Genomic DNA, 15352 nt, shown 5'->3' on the forward strand with positions numbered 1-15352 from the left:
GATAATATCATCAAATTTAGTGAATTTTGATTAACATAGGGACTTATTTGTTAGACGAAAGCAAATGTTATAGGTGTTAAATGTAATTTTTCAAACCACGAGGGTCTATATGTAATTACACCAAACCTCATAGGAGGGGAGTATAATTATTCTTATATGTTATTATTAATATTTTTAAAACTAAAATACATGTACATATAAATTAAAAATAATTATTTATATATTAAAACTATTATTTCTTTTTATGTTTCTTTAAAATTATAAAACTAGTTAAAAATGATGTCTTAGACTAGTATTTGCGATTGAGGTCTAATGAATAAATTTGATATTATTGATTCGAGTCCCACCATACGTGTGGGCATTTGTTTCACTTAATGTGAATTATTTATTATATTGAGTATCTATCTGATCACTTAATTAACATGAGTTTATTAATCAAATCACGACCACCTAATGTGAAATTATTGAATTTATCGTAACATGAGTTTATTAAATAAATTGATGTATTTTTTTTACTAATTTAGTATTATTAATGTAATTATGTAATCACTACTTTTATAATTTTTTTTATAGAATTAGTCTAATAGGGCCAATCTTTTAGATTTGGATTCAATTTGAACTTGATCTAAAGTCTGTAAAAGTTCTAACAAATTGAGCACTGAGGTTTGAAACACATACCTTAAATCTAATCTATTGTTGTCTCAGTAGAACTATCATTCCGGAACATCAAGACCGGTTTTAAGGATAATACAAAAATTGTACTAATGTCAAAATGGATTTTTGAATCAACAAATCAGGTAAAAGAACATGTCTAATCAAGAACATCCCATGTGTCCAAGATTAATCAAAATATTATAGTTGAAAATTGAAAAGAAATATCTAAGTATAATGTCTTTTTCTTTTTTCTCTTTTCGGAATACAAAAACTCGTATTTATGAAGAAAATGTAACGTAATCTCAAAAAAATAGTTAATAGTATTTTATAATAAATTTAATATTTTTTTTCACTCACAAATTCAACATACTCACGTCCATGTTCAAAATTGAAGGCTAATAGGATTTAAACTCAGTTGACGAAATTGAGATCACATGATCTTAGAGATTATCGATTTGAACTGCGCTTTAGGTATGGGATGTTGCTGCTACTGCATAGTAGGTGTTGATTGAATTTAATTTATTTGGTATTAATAATTAGAATATGATGATTGAATTAATTTACTTTAATTAATAATAATTTATCGCTCTTATTTCAGAAAAAATTTATTGCAGAACATCTTCCAGAAAGATAATCACTATGTTTGTTTTCATTTCCAACTTATTTAGGATACAAGTCAAAACATACCCAATGTTTGTCATCATTCAAAAACACCTTATTTAGGTGTTTTTAACTGTTTTAGCATAAAATATATATATATACACACACATATATACATAAATATATATAAAAAAGACATGATATGACAATGAATAGTAATTTTTGCCTCCCAAAATACAACATTAAACATATAATACTTATTTTAAATTATCTCCAAAGACATGATTTGACAATGAATAGTAATTTTTGTCTCCGAAAACACAATATTAAATATATAATACTTATTTTAAATTATCTCCAAAAACAAATCCAAACATATATATTATCTCTAACACACACTTATTTATCTTTGTTTTTCTCTTTCTATTTTCACAAAACACAACAAAACACTCAAAAAAACGAATGCAAACATTATGAATGAGTTTTAATTGGGGGTAAAAAACGCATTATACAACACCGATTTTTCTAATGTCGTGCGAACTTCTTTGACTCCGATGCTTTCCTAATATATCAAGGAAATTCAATACGTAAAAACACTCGCTTGAAAACGAGCAGAGTCTTCAATTTGGTGAGTCTTGAGTGGGTATACCAATTTGACCCGGGTCGATTTTTGGCCCGGAAGGAGTCCACCTGATATCCGGTCCGGAATCCAATATCGAAGATCAAAATAGAAAAAAAATTGGAAAATATACGCCTCTTACAGCATACACCTCACGCCGCATCCATCTTCGCACTTCTCCGTGCCCTAGTTCTCTCTCTCCGATTCACCGGCCACCGCTTTTTGTTGCCGTCGACGCCGGAACCCACACATTTGTCTTCGATTCTTTTGAGAAGCAGTACGTCCCAACAATTACCGCGCTTTCTTGGATGAAATTTTGAAGAATAGTCATAGAGCGGTTTCGGATAGGGGAAAGGAAGCGGAGGAAAGTAGAAGCTCGATTATTCGGTCGAGGTGCGTGGTGTGTTAAAGAATTTAGCTCTCTGGTTGTTTTTTTTTTAATTTGTTTGTTTTTGTTAATTTTGTTTTGCGAAGAGATAAGCTAATTTGCTATTTTTGTTTTTAGGTTTTATTTGTGGTTTTTAAGTTTTTGCTAAAGTGGGATGGTCCGATTTGAAGCATAGCCATTTTTTTCCCCATATGCATGTAACGGTTTGTTAAAATGTGTGGAAACTGATGTGGTAACTCAGCTTAATTTGAAGGTTAATGATTTTTTGGGTTTATTTTAAAACTAGTTTTGGCATTAGTATGCAATTGATTCTTGATGATGATTTTGGTCCACGATTACCAATTTCTGACTGGTGTAGGGAGAATAAAGTCTGGCAAACTTGTCTCGACACTTTATACAATCTAGAAGTATTTGCTTTTCTGTTTACTTCCAGTGACTGAGAGATAGTGCAAAAAAATAGTTAAGGGTGGCAAAACCAGGTTAATGTAGGATGAATAAATATGAAATGCCTACTCACCTAAAACTAGTAGAGTATTGAGCTGCAAGTCCTTTTCTGAACTTTTAATCAACTATTCCAAAGTTCAAGCCTGGAGTTTGATTTCTATCTTACTCGAGCTGATATACAGTTAGATGCATATACCCGTAGACCATAGCATTGATAGGATTGTTGAATCCACATAATAGTTTAGAAGATCGGGATGTGGGGCAGGTTATGGATCACGTTGTGGTTTTGGAGAGAGAAAACTCTGATGGCCTTTGAGGCGGTAAAAGCTACATGATTCAAAGTTCAGGTTATGGAATACCATTAAAACTTTACTATTGAAGCAAATAGATGTTTTTGAATTCCAGAAAATATTTCAATTTCTTTGGTCTAATCAGAAATTCCATTTCTACTCTTAAAATTGTTGAAATATGCATAGAAGGGGGGGGGGGACTCATGTTTTGGTTGCTAATAGTATTATATGTTTATGTGTAGGTAATAGCCACTGATGGCCATTGAGTCTTGTAACGATCAAAAGTTGATGGATGATATGGATGAGGATGATGAACCATTAGTCTTCAAAAGGAGCAGCTCCTCTGCAAAGCAGAGCCAGGGAAACTCAGAAACAAAGAGACCATTGTCGCAGAAGCATGATCGACCATTAAACAGGCCATCACCAGATGTACGACCTCAGAATGGTCAAAGCACCATGATACAAAAGAGCAAGACGGTCCCTTCTTCTAGGACACCTCCTCTTAGATCTCCTCTGGCTAGCCCAAAATCATCTAATTCCTCCGCCAAGGCATTGGCAGTTAGACCCCGGGAGGTGGATCCAAGACCCTCTACTTCGGTGACAGATGAGTCAAATTCTGTGAAGCACCAGATTAAAGATGAGAAGCCATCAACCAAAGCCACTGGTGGACTGAATGAGGACTCAGAGGATTCTGAAGATGATAAACCACTTAGTGCTAGGCTCCCGGCTGGCTTGTCAAAGGTCAACTCTAACCATGCCAACAAAGGGCCTAATGCTTTAACTTCGGTTCAGAAGACTAAGATCCCCAAACCTGAAGATTCAGATGATGAAATACCCTTGTCATCCAAGTTTCAAGTTAAGTCTAATGCTGGGGAATCAACCAACAGGCCTTCTATTTCCGGTGAGAGAAAACCTCTATTGGCCAAATATGACCAAAATGGCTCAGCCTCAGCAGAAAGGAAACCTTCGACTATTTTAAAGAAGAGACCGGCAGATGGCGTAAAATCTGCAGGTGAGTCCTATCTTAAAAAACCTAAGCTTTCAGATGCATCTACACCCAATAAAACAAAAGAGACATCCATTAAAGATGAAATGAAGGATGAAGACGATGAAGATCATGTGCCTATATCTCAGAGAATAAAGCAGCAGACTTCTTCAGATAAGAAATCATCATCTGCGAAGAACATGACTAAACCTATATCTGCATCAGCGAAGAAGACAAGTAAGAAACCGAAGAAGGTTATGAAAAACTCAAAGTATTCTAAGTCATCGAAGGTTCCTCCAAGTTCTGGGGAAGGGCAGAAGTGGACTACACTGGTTCACAATGGTGTAATTTTTCCTCCTCCATACAAGCCTCATGGGGTTAAGATGCTCTACAAAGGCAAGCCTGTTGACCTAACCCCGGAACAGGAAGAGGTGCCTCACTTTTCCCTCCCTTCCTCCCTTCTCTCCCTCTTTCTCACAATCAGACACACAGAGAGCTTGCAAGTTTTGTCGTTTTGTTAGAATGTTTCTAAAGTGTGTCTTGTTTACTCAGAATCATATCAACTTTTTTCCTTTCCTTTCGACAGGTGGCAACAATGTATGCAGTGATGCTTGATACTGATTACATGAATAAGCCTAAGTTCAAAGAGAACTTCATGGCAGATTGGCGGAAGATACTAGGAAAGAATCATGTTATTCAGAGCTTAGAACACTGTGACTTCACTCCTATATATGAATGGCATCAGAAAGAAAAGGAGAAAAAGAAACAGATGACTGCTGAGGTACATCACCAATAATTCTCAAATACTTTTGCATGTAATGGCGATGATATTGAACATGGACGGGTTTCCTTCTTGTTTGATAATTTTCTAATGTTCTATGAATTTTGCCATCAGAAACAGTTAATATACTCACATGTTACAATTTTTCTTGATGGTAAGCATTTGTGAGCTTGTTATGTTCTTCATTAGTCTTTTTTTCTCAGTTTGAGTTGAAGTTTTTAAGGAGGATTTTGGTGAACAATTTTGTTGCTTGTCTCAATGAAAGAATGCTCCAGTTGTTCTCACTCATATTGGAGTGGATGAACGAAAGACCACGTAGGACTTTGTGCTGCATTTAGTAAAATAACCATAGGATAGCAAAAACTGATAACTGATTATCTACTTGGTGCTGGCCCCTTATCAGTTTTTGGCATGTAGTAACTGTGAACATTTGCTGGGAAATATTGATTGTGTTCTGACTAAGACCTTATGCTGGATGCTTGGACTGCATCATGCTTGGCCTTGGAATGTATGACCATATTTAGTTGCAACTTTGTTTACAAGCCAGATTTCGAGGTTAATTATGTAACTCAAAGTCCTTGAGAAAATTAAGTAATGGAATAAAGAGACCTACAATTGAAATGTGAATTAGAGGTTTTTATTCCCGAGCGTGTAAAACTAGTGAATCGCATATGTTATGAACATGATTATATTTAGAGAAAATCCACCTATACGACATTGGAATGATTTTGTAATAATTTCAGCAATTAAGTAGAACAATTTTAGTAATGTCTTTTAACTGTATTTTCACTTACGTGTTCTCTTTTATCACACTTTTTATTGATGACAGTTGGCCATAGAAGCAGATTAGTTTTCTGGCTAGTATTTGATGCACAATTTAAATTGAAAGACCAGCCATATGTTTTCAGAATATAAATGCAACTCTGTGTTAAGTATCTTGCATAAGGTCTCCATTTAAGTGACTGTAATGTAAATGACTTTCTCATAAGGACAGCTTGCTTCACTTGGCCTTTTCTCTTTCTTTGGGCAGGAGAAGAAAGCTTTAAAAGAGGAGAAACTGAAGCAAGAAGAAAAGTACATGTGGGCTATCGTTAACGGTGTCAAGGAGAAGGTCTGATCTTCACCTTGATCTATGTCTGTTCTTTGTTTTCCCACTTTATTTAAATTGATATTCATAAAATGAGTACTATGGACATCAAACTTTTGAAAGAAAAAAATAAGAAAACCAGTGTACATGTTATTTAGACGCATCTGCCCTCTAGAGCCATGCAGGTTTATATGCCGATTTTTGTTTTTCTTCATGAAGTATACCGGTTTTCTTTTCCTGGGTATTCTCTAGTTTTAGCAATGACTTAATCTTGGCAGAAGTTGCTTTGCAACTCATGTACCCATTTTAGCTTGATGAGCTTTTAGGTCTTAGTTAACATTGTTGAGTTATTGTTTGGAATAACAATGTCTGGATTATCCCCATTTGTTATAAATGACTTATTTCGACTGCTGCTGCATTTTGTTAAGAACATTATTGTTGAAACTATGGATTATCCGCTAGACAGTAAATTCAAGTCAGCTGGTTATCTGCGGTATTAATATTGTCAAATGCAGCTTCTGTGTAATAATGATGCTCTCCTGCAATATACTATTACATTGGTGCTTCTTTTAAGGACAGGATCAATCTTGTTCATCCTTCTCCGCCAGAGCTGATTGTCATGCCATTTTGCAGGTTGGAAACTTCAGAGTTGAACCACCTGGATTGTTCAGAGGCCGTGGCGAACATCCAAAGGTGTATTAGAAAGTTCCTTCTAGCAATGAAACATTATTCATGTATGTACAATCGCAGATTAGAGTGGCATTTTAGGTTTTTTAGTGAATCAGTACTCTTAATTGTCACACAGATGGGGAAGCTGAAAAAACGAATCCGCCCAAGTGACATCACTATAAATATTGGAAAGGACGCTCCAATTCCTGAGTGTCCTATACCTGGTGAAAGGTTCTGCTTCATTATCTCAATTTACCTTCCAGAATTTCTTAAAGAACAATTAAAATAAATAAATAAAAATATAGTGCTTCCTAATTCAATGTAAACTGAATTTAAAGTAATCCTTCTGAATTTAATGTTTGGCAGCTGGAAAGAAATAAGGCATGACAATACAGTGACATGGTTGGCATATTGGAATGATCCCATTAATCCAAAGGAATTCAAATATGTTTTCCTGGCAGCAAGCAGTACCTTGAAAGGACAAAGTGATAAAGAGAAATATGAGAAAGCCAGACTCTTAAAGGTTTTTGACACAGAATTTACCAATAAGAGCAATATGTATTGGCGATGAATGTTGTGGACAAATTATTAACATCTTATGCTGTTTGAATGAAGGACTACATACATGGTATTCGAGCAGCTTATACCAAGGATTTTACGAATAAAGATCCTACAAAGAAGCAGATAGCAGTTGCCACCTATCTTATTGACAAACTAGCCCTTAGGGCAGGCAATGAGAAGGTATATGGTGCAACAGCTTTTCAGTTATCTGGCATGATCACTTCTGAAATTTCGGGAGCATGTCATGATGAGCTTTACGCTGTTCTTTGCTGGTTAAATTTTTAGTTTTTTGGCCAAGCTTTTCATGATATTTACTTCCATCATGAGTTGCTTGAAAATTATACAGCCTTTTAAAGCCATTTTGTTATTTTAGGATGATGACGAAGCTGATACAGTTGGTTGCTGCACATTAAAAGTTGAAAATGTCGAACCAGTGCCTCCAAATATCTTGAAGGTCATCCATGTTTCATACAACTATTTAAGATTCACTTTCCTGTATGCTTCCTTGATTAGATTCGCCATTTTGATGCTGCTGAAAAAATTGATTTTGTAAAATGAACTTCATCTCCTCTAAAAGTGCTTCAAGAAGTTGATGTTTTGAAGGGAAGTCAATACTTGAACCATGCAAAACCCCATTCTGGCTGCATTTTCAATTCAATAAAGAGTGGATTTTCTCTTCCTCTTTGCAGTTTGATTTCCTCGGTAAAGATTCTATAAGATATCAAAATGAAGTTGAGGTTGAAACTCCGGTGTTCAAGGCAATCCAACAGTTTCGTAGTGGTCAGTAAATGATGTGCTGTAATAGCATGCATGTCACTCTAGATTTGTTATTAATGCATTTCTACATATGCATTGTATTATGTCCAGGGAAAAAGGGTAGCGATGATATGTTTGACAGACTTGATACCAGTAAACTAAATGCTCATTTAAAGGAACTGATGCCTGGTCTGACAGCTAAAGTCTTCCGTACGTACAATGCATCTATCACGTTGGATGACAAGGTAAGTTGCAACTTGAGACTCCTTCTCTTGAATTTGTGTTTGTTAATATGTCAGCGAGATCTCCCATTTTTTCATCTGGTGGGATGTCTGAGCTGTAAGTATAAATGAAAACTTTGTGGCAAGACTAGCTTCTGGTTCTCCCTTCTGTGCTATGGGGATGAGAGTGGGTTTGGAGTGAAGTGTGGGCAGATGCAGACTGCAACATTGTCCTAAAAGAGAATGATGGTGATTGTACTGAAATTCCAAAGATTAAAAATCAGTATATCGTTTGTGAGTCCTTTGGAATGGAATTGGAGATGGTTACTATGTATTTAAAGCAGTAATAATAACTTCATGTATACCAGTGACTAATATTGATTTTTGCTGTTCTATTGGAAAGTCAACATAGTTCTTTTGAACTGCATTTAGATTTATTCCAGTTACATTTTCTGAATTCACTGAAGCTGTGACCCAATGGGTTTTGCTGTTTCGCTTTTGACCTGACATAAATCACTGATGATGACTAAAATTTTGATCTGTTCTTGCTTTGTCAGTTGTAAAACTTGTTCTTGTCTTGGTGAACAGCAAATTATCTGTTTATTGGAATAGGGCTTAAACAGCTGAAATAATCTGCAATCAGTGCCTTACTCATTGTAAACATGGGGCACAACAAAGCATATTGCAGTGTCAGTGATGTTGCCTTATATCTAGTGACAGTTCGCTTGATTCAACTTACCCTGCTTGTCCTATATTGAAATTTTTTCAAAATTTATGTCAGTGACTCAATATACACTTATCTTTACTATGTTTAAATTTTTGGTTCATGTGACAGTTGAGCAGGGAGACAAAAGGTGGAGATGTTGCTGAAAAAGTTGTTGTTTATCAGCATGCAAACAAGGAGGTACTGTCAATGTCTAAATGACCTACATTTTGCTGAGTTGTTTTGAGATCTCTAATCTGCATTTCTTCCTTAGGTTGCCATCATTTGTAATCATCAACGCACTGTCTCCAAGTCCCACAGTGCTCAGATGACACGCTTGAATGAAAAGATAGAAGAACTAAAGGTAAATTAACCAACTCTATCTACTATATTGAGATGTTATCAGAGAGAAGTCAATGAGGATTGAGGTGAACTACTAAAGCTGGTTTTGTTCGAAACAAAAGGCTTTCTTACTTAGTTTATAGACAGCAAACTCCTAGAACCACACAGGCCATCTCTGGTTGCTGATGCGCTACTGTCACTACAAACTTGTTTGCTTCTAGTATAGAGATATCCTCGCTCCCTCCCCACCCTCCCAAAAAAATAATAATAATAAAAGAAGGAAATTAAAGCCTTAGTTTCTCTTCTATTAGGTTGTTAAGATGGCTTACTTGTTTCAGGGTGTTTTAGAAGAACTGCAGACAGATTTGGCTAGGGCAAAAAAGGGGAAACCCCCACTGAAGAGTGCTGATGGGAAGCCAAAAAGGAATTTGAATCCTGATGCGTAAGTAATACTTCTTTGGGTGGGTGGGTTATCCAGTATTGTTATCATCTAGCTGATGGTGACAATGTTGAGCAGATTAGAGAAAAAGATAGCTCAGACCAATGCAAAGATTGAAAAAATGGAACGGGATAAGGAGACGAAAGAGGATTTGAAAACTGTGGCATTGGGTACATCAAAGATCAACTACCTTGATCCTCGGATCACAGTTGCATGGTGCAAACGCCATGAAGTTCCTATTGAAAAGGTTAGGGCTCATCCCCTCTTGATATTATGCGAATCTAGAGAAATTTCTGTATAGTGTATCTGTAATGGCTGTTGTCCTGCAGGGCTAGCTTCACTGACAAGTTGATTTAAGTTTCTTTTGAAATTCCACTTTTGACTCTCAATGATGCTGGTTCCTTCATGCAGATTTTCAACAAGTCTCTTTTGGCGAAATTTGCCTGGGCAATGGATGTTGATCCTAGTTTCAGATTCTAATACTTTTAGTAGCCCTCATTGGACACATCCTGTTCACCGACACCTACAGAAGGAGAAGACAAAGAATTCTAAACGGCACTGCAGCAGAAACAGTTCGCTAACAGTCATCTGCTAGCAAGTTTAATTTGTTTATTCCTACTTATTGAATTATATGATCTCAATGAAGTTGCAGAGTCAATATCCCATCTTTGAGTAATTCCATCGTTGAATGTGAGAATTTTCCTCGTTATTTCTTATTGAATTATACAATTCAATGAGGTCAGTGTTTGTGTCCAATTGATTCTTCTCACTGATCCGAGTTTAGTTGGTTTGTCTAGGTTGCGATAAGAATCCAGGAACAGAGAGAATGAAAAAGAAGAAATGCTCAAGATTTGGAAATCACTGTTATACACATGTAACACCTGGAGTATGATAACACGATGCATGGACTGGAATTTTTCTTAAGATTTTTAATGTGCTAGACCGATGATGATACTGTGATACACTGGGTCTGCTTTATAATTCCATGCAGGATAATGTTCAATAAGACACGATCCATTAAACCAAAAGAAACCAATAATAAGACCCGAAAGGGAGCATGAAATATTGGTTCTGCAGATTTCTCCAATGGTGCACATACTGTAATCTCCCTTCTCAAACTCAAAATGGGTGCGGCCTCATCCTAATTGTTTCTGCCCATCTTAAGAGACGTGGGATAGTTTTAATGGCAGAATGTTTATGAATTTTGCATCAGCAAAAGTTTTCTTCCTGAATATCTATGTAACTGCAAAGCAAACCCAGGTTTCTTGTACCTGGGGCGTCGGGGGTTATGGTGAAGAAGGATAAGGGAAAAAAATATAAAATAGGTAAAATTTACATTAAAGTTAATTTATAGTTTTTGCTGTTTCATCGAGAAACTTATAACCTAGAATTTTCGCAAATATTTAAATTAGATAAATAAGTTAAAATACCTACAAAAATTATAAATTAAATGAAATTAAAATAAGGGGTTTATTTTAGTTAAATTTACATAGACGGTTTTTAATACTAGAACATATAATTTTTACGTAAAAATTCCTACTTCAACCAAAAGCTGGTAAATAAGTGGGGAAAAAGGTCTTAAATTACTAAATACAATTAATTGAAAGGTTAGTTGGCCTAAAGTGTTAGTCAAAACTATTGACAGAAAGAATCCCATAAGTAAACTTAAAAATTTTAGTTTTCTTATGAATACTCCTTCTTTATATCTACGCCTATTTCTTAGATCTAATTATATAAATACTTCATATTTTTTTATAAAATTATAGATACTTTCTCATGGGGTGTTATTAAACCTCGAGGGTATTAATTTTCATAACGTTCAAATATTGAATAGGTAGTGTATTTATATTATACGTTTACAACCTCAACGGATGTGTAATTATAATTTTATAAAAAGAAAAAGAGTATTGATATGACTACACATAACTTCACTGTGTGTCAATTTATTTAAAAGAATATAATTTGGCTTTATAAAATTATGTAAAAATACAATTTTAAAATTGTATATGATATGGAAATCGACTAACTAATAAATACTTTAGAATTTCAATAAATCAAATAATCCGAGACGAGTTTCATTTTTAACCCCCTATTATATATATTGCCTTACAATGATTGCATTTATTATTTTCTTTTTGGGAAAATTAAATAGCATTTTTTATTTCATTATTTAATATCTATACATTTTCAAGCTTTTCATTAGTATTTTCACAAAAAAAAAGGTATTGGGCCATTTTTAGAAGGCTAAAGAGTTAACAACCACTTGACTTTTCGTCAAAATACTAATATAATTTGACAAAAAAAAATAAAAATGAGAATTTTTATTATTTATTGGGTCAATAATAAAAATCACGTAATTAATTGAACAAAAAACTATACTAAACTCAAAATATGATACTAAAAATATTTTTCTTATTAATAAAAATTAAGATATTGGGCTAAATCCCCCCAATCAAATTGACTGATAGACGTGACAAAAATATCACACATGAAAAGAAAGCAAACATCAATAGCCCCCCACCCCCCACCCCTGGGTTATTGGTGGGGGAAGAAGAAAAGGGACTTCTCACATTAGGGGGCACATATGAGATAGAGGCTTTTAATGGAGAATGTCTTATATGTCCAGCATAATAATTGTGAATAAATTAATGCATTAAATGTTGCAATTGAAGTTATCATGGAATATTCTTTTTCATATAAATAAATTTCAATAAATAAAGCTAAATATATATTTCTTAGTAAATCAAATATTTTTATTATTATTATCATAAGATATAAGCAATTGTAATATGTAATTTAATAGGAGGGAAAATTGTGTTTTTTTGATCCTATATAATAGGCTCATTTTTAATTTAGTTTCATTTGTTAGATTTTTCTCATATTTAGTTCCATACGTTTTAAAAAAATTTCAATGTTAGTTTCAAGTCATTTTTTCGTCCAATGGAAAAATCATGTGAATTAAGCGTAGCTGTTAGTGAGTGCACGTGTAAGCTTATTTTGGTGGGAAAAAAACTTCTCTATTAAGGGAAACGGAAGCTAGGGCACAAACCAACATTTTTATAGCTTCACAACTTAATTTTGCAAGCTGCTGCGAGCCATGCCGCACCTCAAAATAGTTCAAGAATTGAACCAAAAGAGCCTTTGATTGAACTCAACAAACTCTAAGGTTCAATAATTTTACAAAACGTATTGTCTTTCAAAGCATAATTTTAGGGTTTAAAGGGAATTTGGGCGAGATTAGGGCAAGAGAAATGAAAATCGTTTCTACAACTCAATGGTCCTATACATGTGATGCTGACGTGCTCCCTCCCCCCATCCCCCACTCCACCCCACCAGACAGTCTTTTAACAGCCACACTTAATTTATGTGACTTTTTTTTTTTGTTAAAAATTAGACGAAAAAATAACTTGGGACTAATATTAAAAAAAATTAAAATAAATGGGGCTGAATGTAAGAAAAATCTAACAAATGGAACCCAATTGAAAATAAGCTTAATATATGAGATGAAAAATGCAAATTTTCCTTTAATACAATTATTGATAATCAATAATAATAGTAATTACTAAAATAATAATTTCATCTAAGTGATAGAAATACCTAGCAATTAAATCAACCTCGCATTTATAGAGCTTTATTGTAAAGTTATATATGAAATTTTGTATTGTCAAAAAATAATAATTCTTGTCTGCATGGACTACCGACGAATTAGTCAACCGATTAATACATAAAAAAATATACAAGACGCTCATATAATATAGGATAATTATATTCTCCACCCCTAAGATTTAGTAAAATTACATATAAACTCTTGTAGTTTGAAAAATTATAATTAATACCCTTGAAATTTTCTTCTATATCAAACAAATAAGTTCCTTTGTTAGTCAAACTTCACCGAACTTTCTGATATTAACAAAAAAAATTATATTTACCTCCGATTGACTTATTACAAATTTATTATAGGTCAAATAAATATTTGTATGACCAAATTACCTTCATACATCTTCACGCATTAATGCATGTGAGAAGGTATATATTCACTATTATAAGGATAGTTTAGTCGAAAAAAATTATTTGACCCGCAATGAGCCAGTAATAAGTCAATCGAGGGTAAATATCAATTGTCATTCAATTTTTTTTTTAATTATTAATATTAGCAAATTTGATAATTAGGCTAACAAAATTAGATGGAAGCAAACTTCAAAGGTGCTAGATGTAATTTTCTAAACTAGAGAGAATTTACATGTAATTACACTATACCATAGGGGAGCGGAGTGTAATTTTTCAAGTAATATATATACGTATAATTCGATATATACATTACAGAAATAGGGTCAATATATATAACCTTTTTCATATGGGAAACTTTTTGAGATAATAATTATAAAGACTTTTTTCAAGATTTGCGGCTAAAGTTTGGATTTAAGTTGGTAGAAATTGGAATATGGGACCATCACAAACCTACTTAAAGGGTTCAATTTCATCATCATACGCACAAACAATTGTCGATTTCTGAATTTCATGACTACAATAATTATATATACTTACTCATATGATGAAAAAGTATTTAAAATGGCGGTGTATATAGACACACTATATATATATATATATGTCTATATAAAATAATTACATCGTCTTTTTTTGAGGTTGGTATAATCACACTTAAATTTCCTGCAGTTTGAGATCTTATATTTAGAAACTCAAATATTTATTTTCGTCTAATAAATAGATCTCTATATTTGTTAGAATTCACGAAATTCGTCGATATTAAGAAAATAATTGAATGAAAATTTATATTTACCCCACTTAACGTACTACTGATGACTTATTGCAGATCAAACAAATCTTTTCTAATCAGACGACCCTTATAATGCTGAAGATTTGCCTCCTTTTATGCATTAACTCTTGCGAACGTATAACAATTATATGATTCAAAAAATATTTATTTTACTTGCAATAAGTCAATCGAGGGCAAATATGAATTTTTATTCAATTTCTTTTGCTAATATCAGCAAATTAGGTGAATTTTGACTACTTGAGAGATCTATTTGTTGGACGAAACAAATATCAAGAATATTATATGAATTTTTTAAATTATGATAGTCTAAGAATAATTATACTAAATTTTAGAGGAACGCAATACAAATTATATCTTATATTTGTGTGTGTGTCTATATATATAACTAGCCAAATTTCAATTAATTACTCCAATAGATTGTCCAAAAAAAAAAAAAATTAACTTTTTACATAAACGCTAAATGAAATTAAACTTGGAAGGTCACATCTTGATTTATGTGTTGATGTTGAGCTTATAACATAATCTTGTTCCACCAAATACAGATTTCTTCCTTAACTCTAATTTGTCCATAATTGGTTAGACAAAATAGTTTAGTGAAAAGACAAATCTACCCCTGAGAAAGAAGAAAAAGACGTCCTAAACATCCATGTCTAGTGCAGTGACCAACGGAGGAATGGTGGCCGGGCAACGCACGTTATTGGTCTCATTTTTGCATGCCTTCTTTGTCTTGTAAGTACTAATCAATTTGATTATATGGGAGAAAGCATCGCAAGTGATCATTGTTGCCAACTATTCAATTTGTAACTGAGTGAATAACAATTTATTTCATATGATATTGAAAATGAGTAAATTAATTTTTATAAATATATATATATATATATTGAGTAATTTATCCCTCTATATTTTTTAAATAAAGCGATTTACCTTCCTGTCTAAGGTGATAAATTGCTTCAGTTTAAAAATATAGAGAGGTAAATTGTTGTATTTAAAAAACACAGGGGAGGCATATTGTTATTTA

General features: G+C 33.4%; 1 protein-coding gene across 3 annotated transcripts; it reads left to right on the forward strand.

Annotated features, from left to right (window-relative positions):
- On the forward strand, positions 1867-10545 carry LOC105173546 (DNA topoisomerase 1). Of its 3 annotated transcripts, XR_848749.2 has the most exons (17): positions 1868-2266; positions 3238-4411; positions 4567-4761; positions 5792-5872; positions 6482-6541; positions 6654-6748; positions 6884-7040; positions 7133-7258; positions 7452-7532; positions 7768-7858; positions 7946-8079; positions 8891-8959; positions 9033-9122; positions 9439-9542; positions 9618-9786; positions 9951-10229; positions 10337-10545. XR_848749.2 is itself a non-coding variant. In XM_020697752.1 (16 exons), the coding sequence occupies exons 2-16, from the start codon at positions 3251-3253 to the stop codon at positions 10017-10019; spliced, it is 2682 nt and encodes an 893-aa protein (XP_020553411.1). In that variant the 5' UTR covers positions 1867-2273; positions 3238-3250; the 3' UTR covers positions 10020-10520. The 3 variants fall into 3 exon arrangements, 2 of the variants coding, with proteins under 2 accessions (XP_020553411.1, XP_011093631.1); XM_020697752.1 differs by having other exon boundaries at positions 1867-2273; positions 9951-10520; XM_011095329.2 differs by having other exon boundaries at positions 9951-10520.

This window comes from Sesamum indicum, linkage group LG11 (genome assembly GCF_000512975.1).
Source record: "Sesamum indicum cultivar Zhongzhi No. 13 linkage group LG11, S_indicum_v1.0, whole genome shotgun sequence".
NCBI classification, from domain to species: domain Eukaryota; kingdom Viridiplantae; phylum Streptophyta; class Magnoliopsida; order Lamiales; family Pedaliaceae; genus Sesamum; species Sesamum indicum.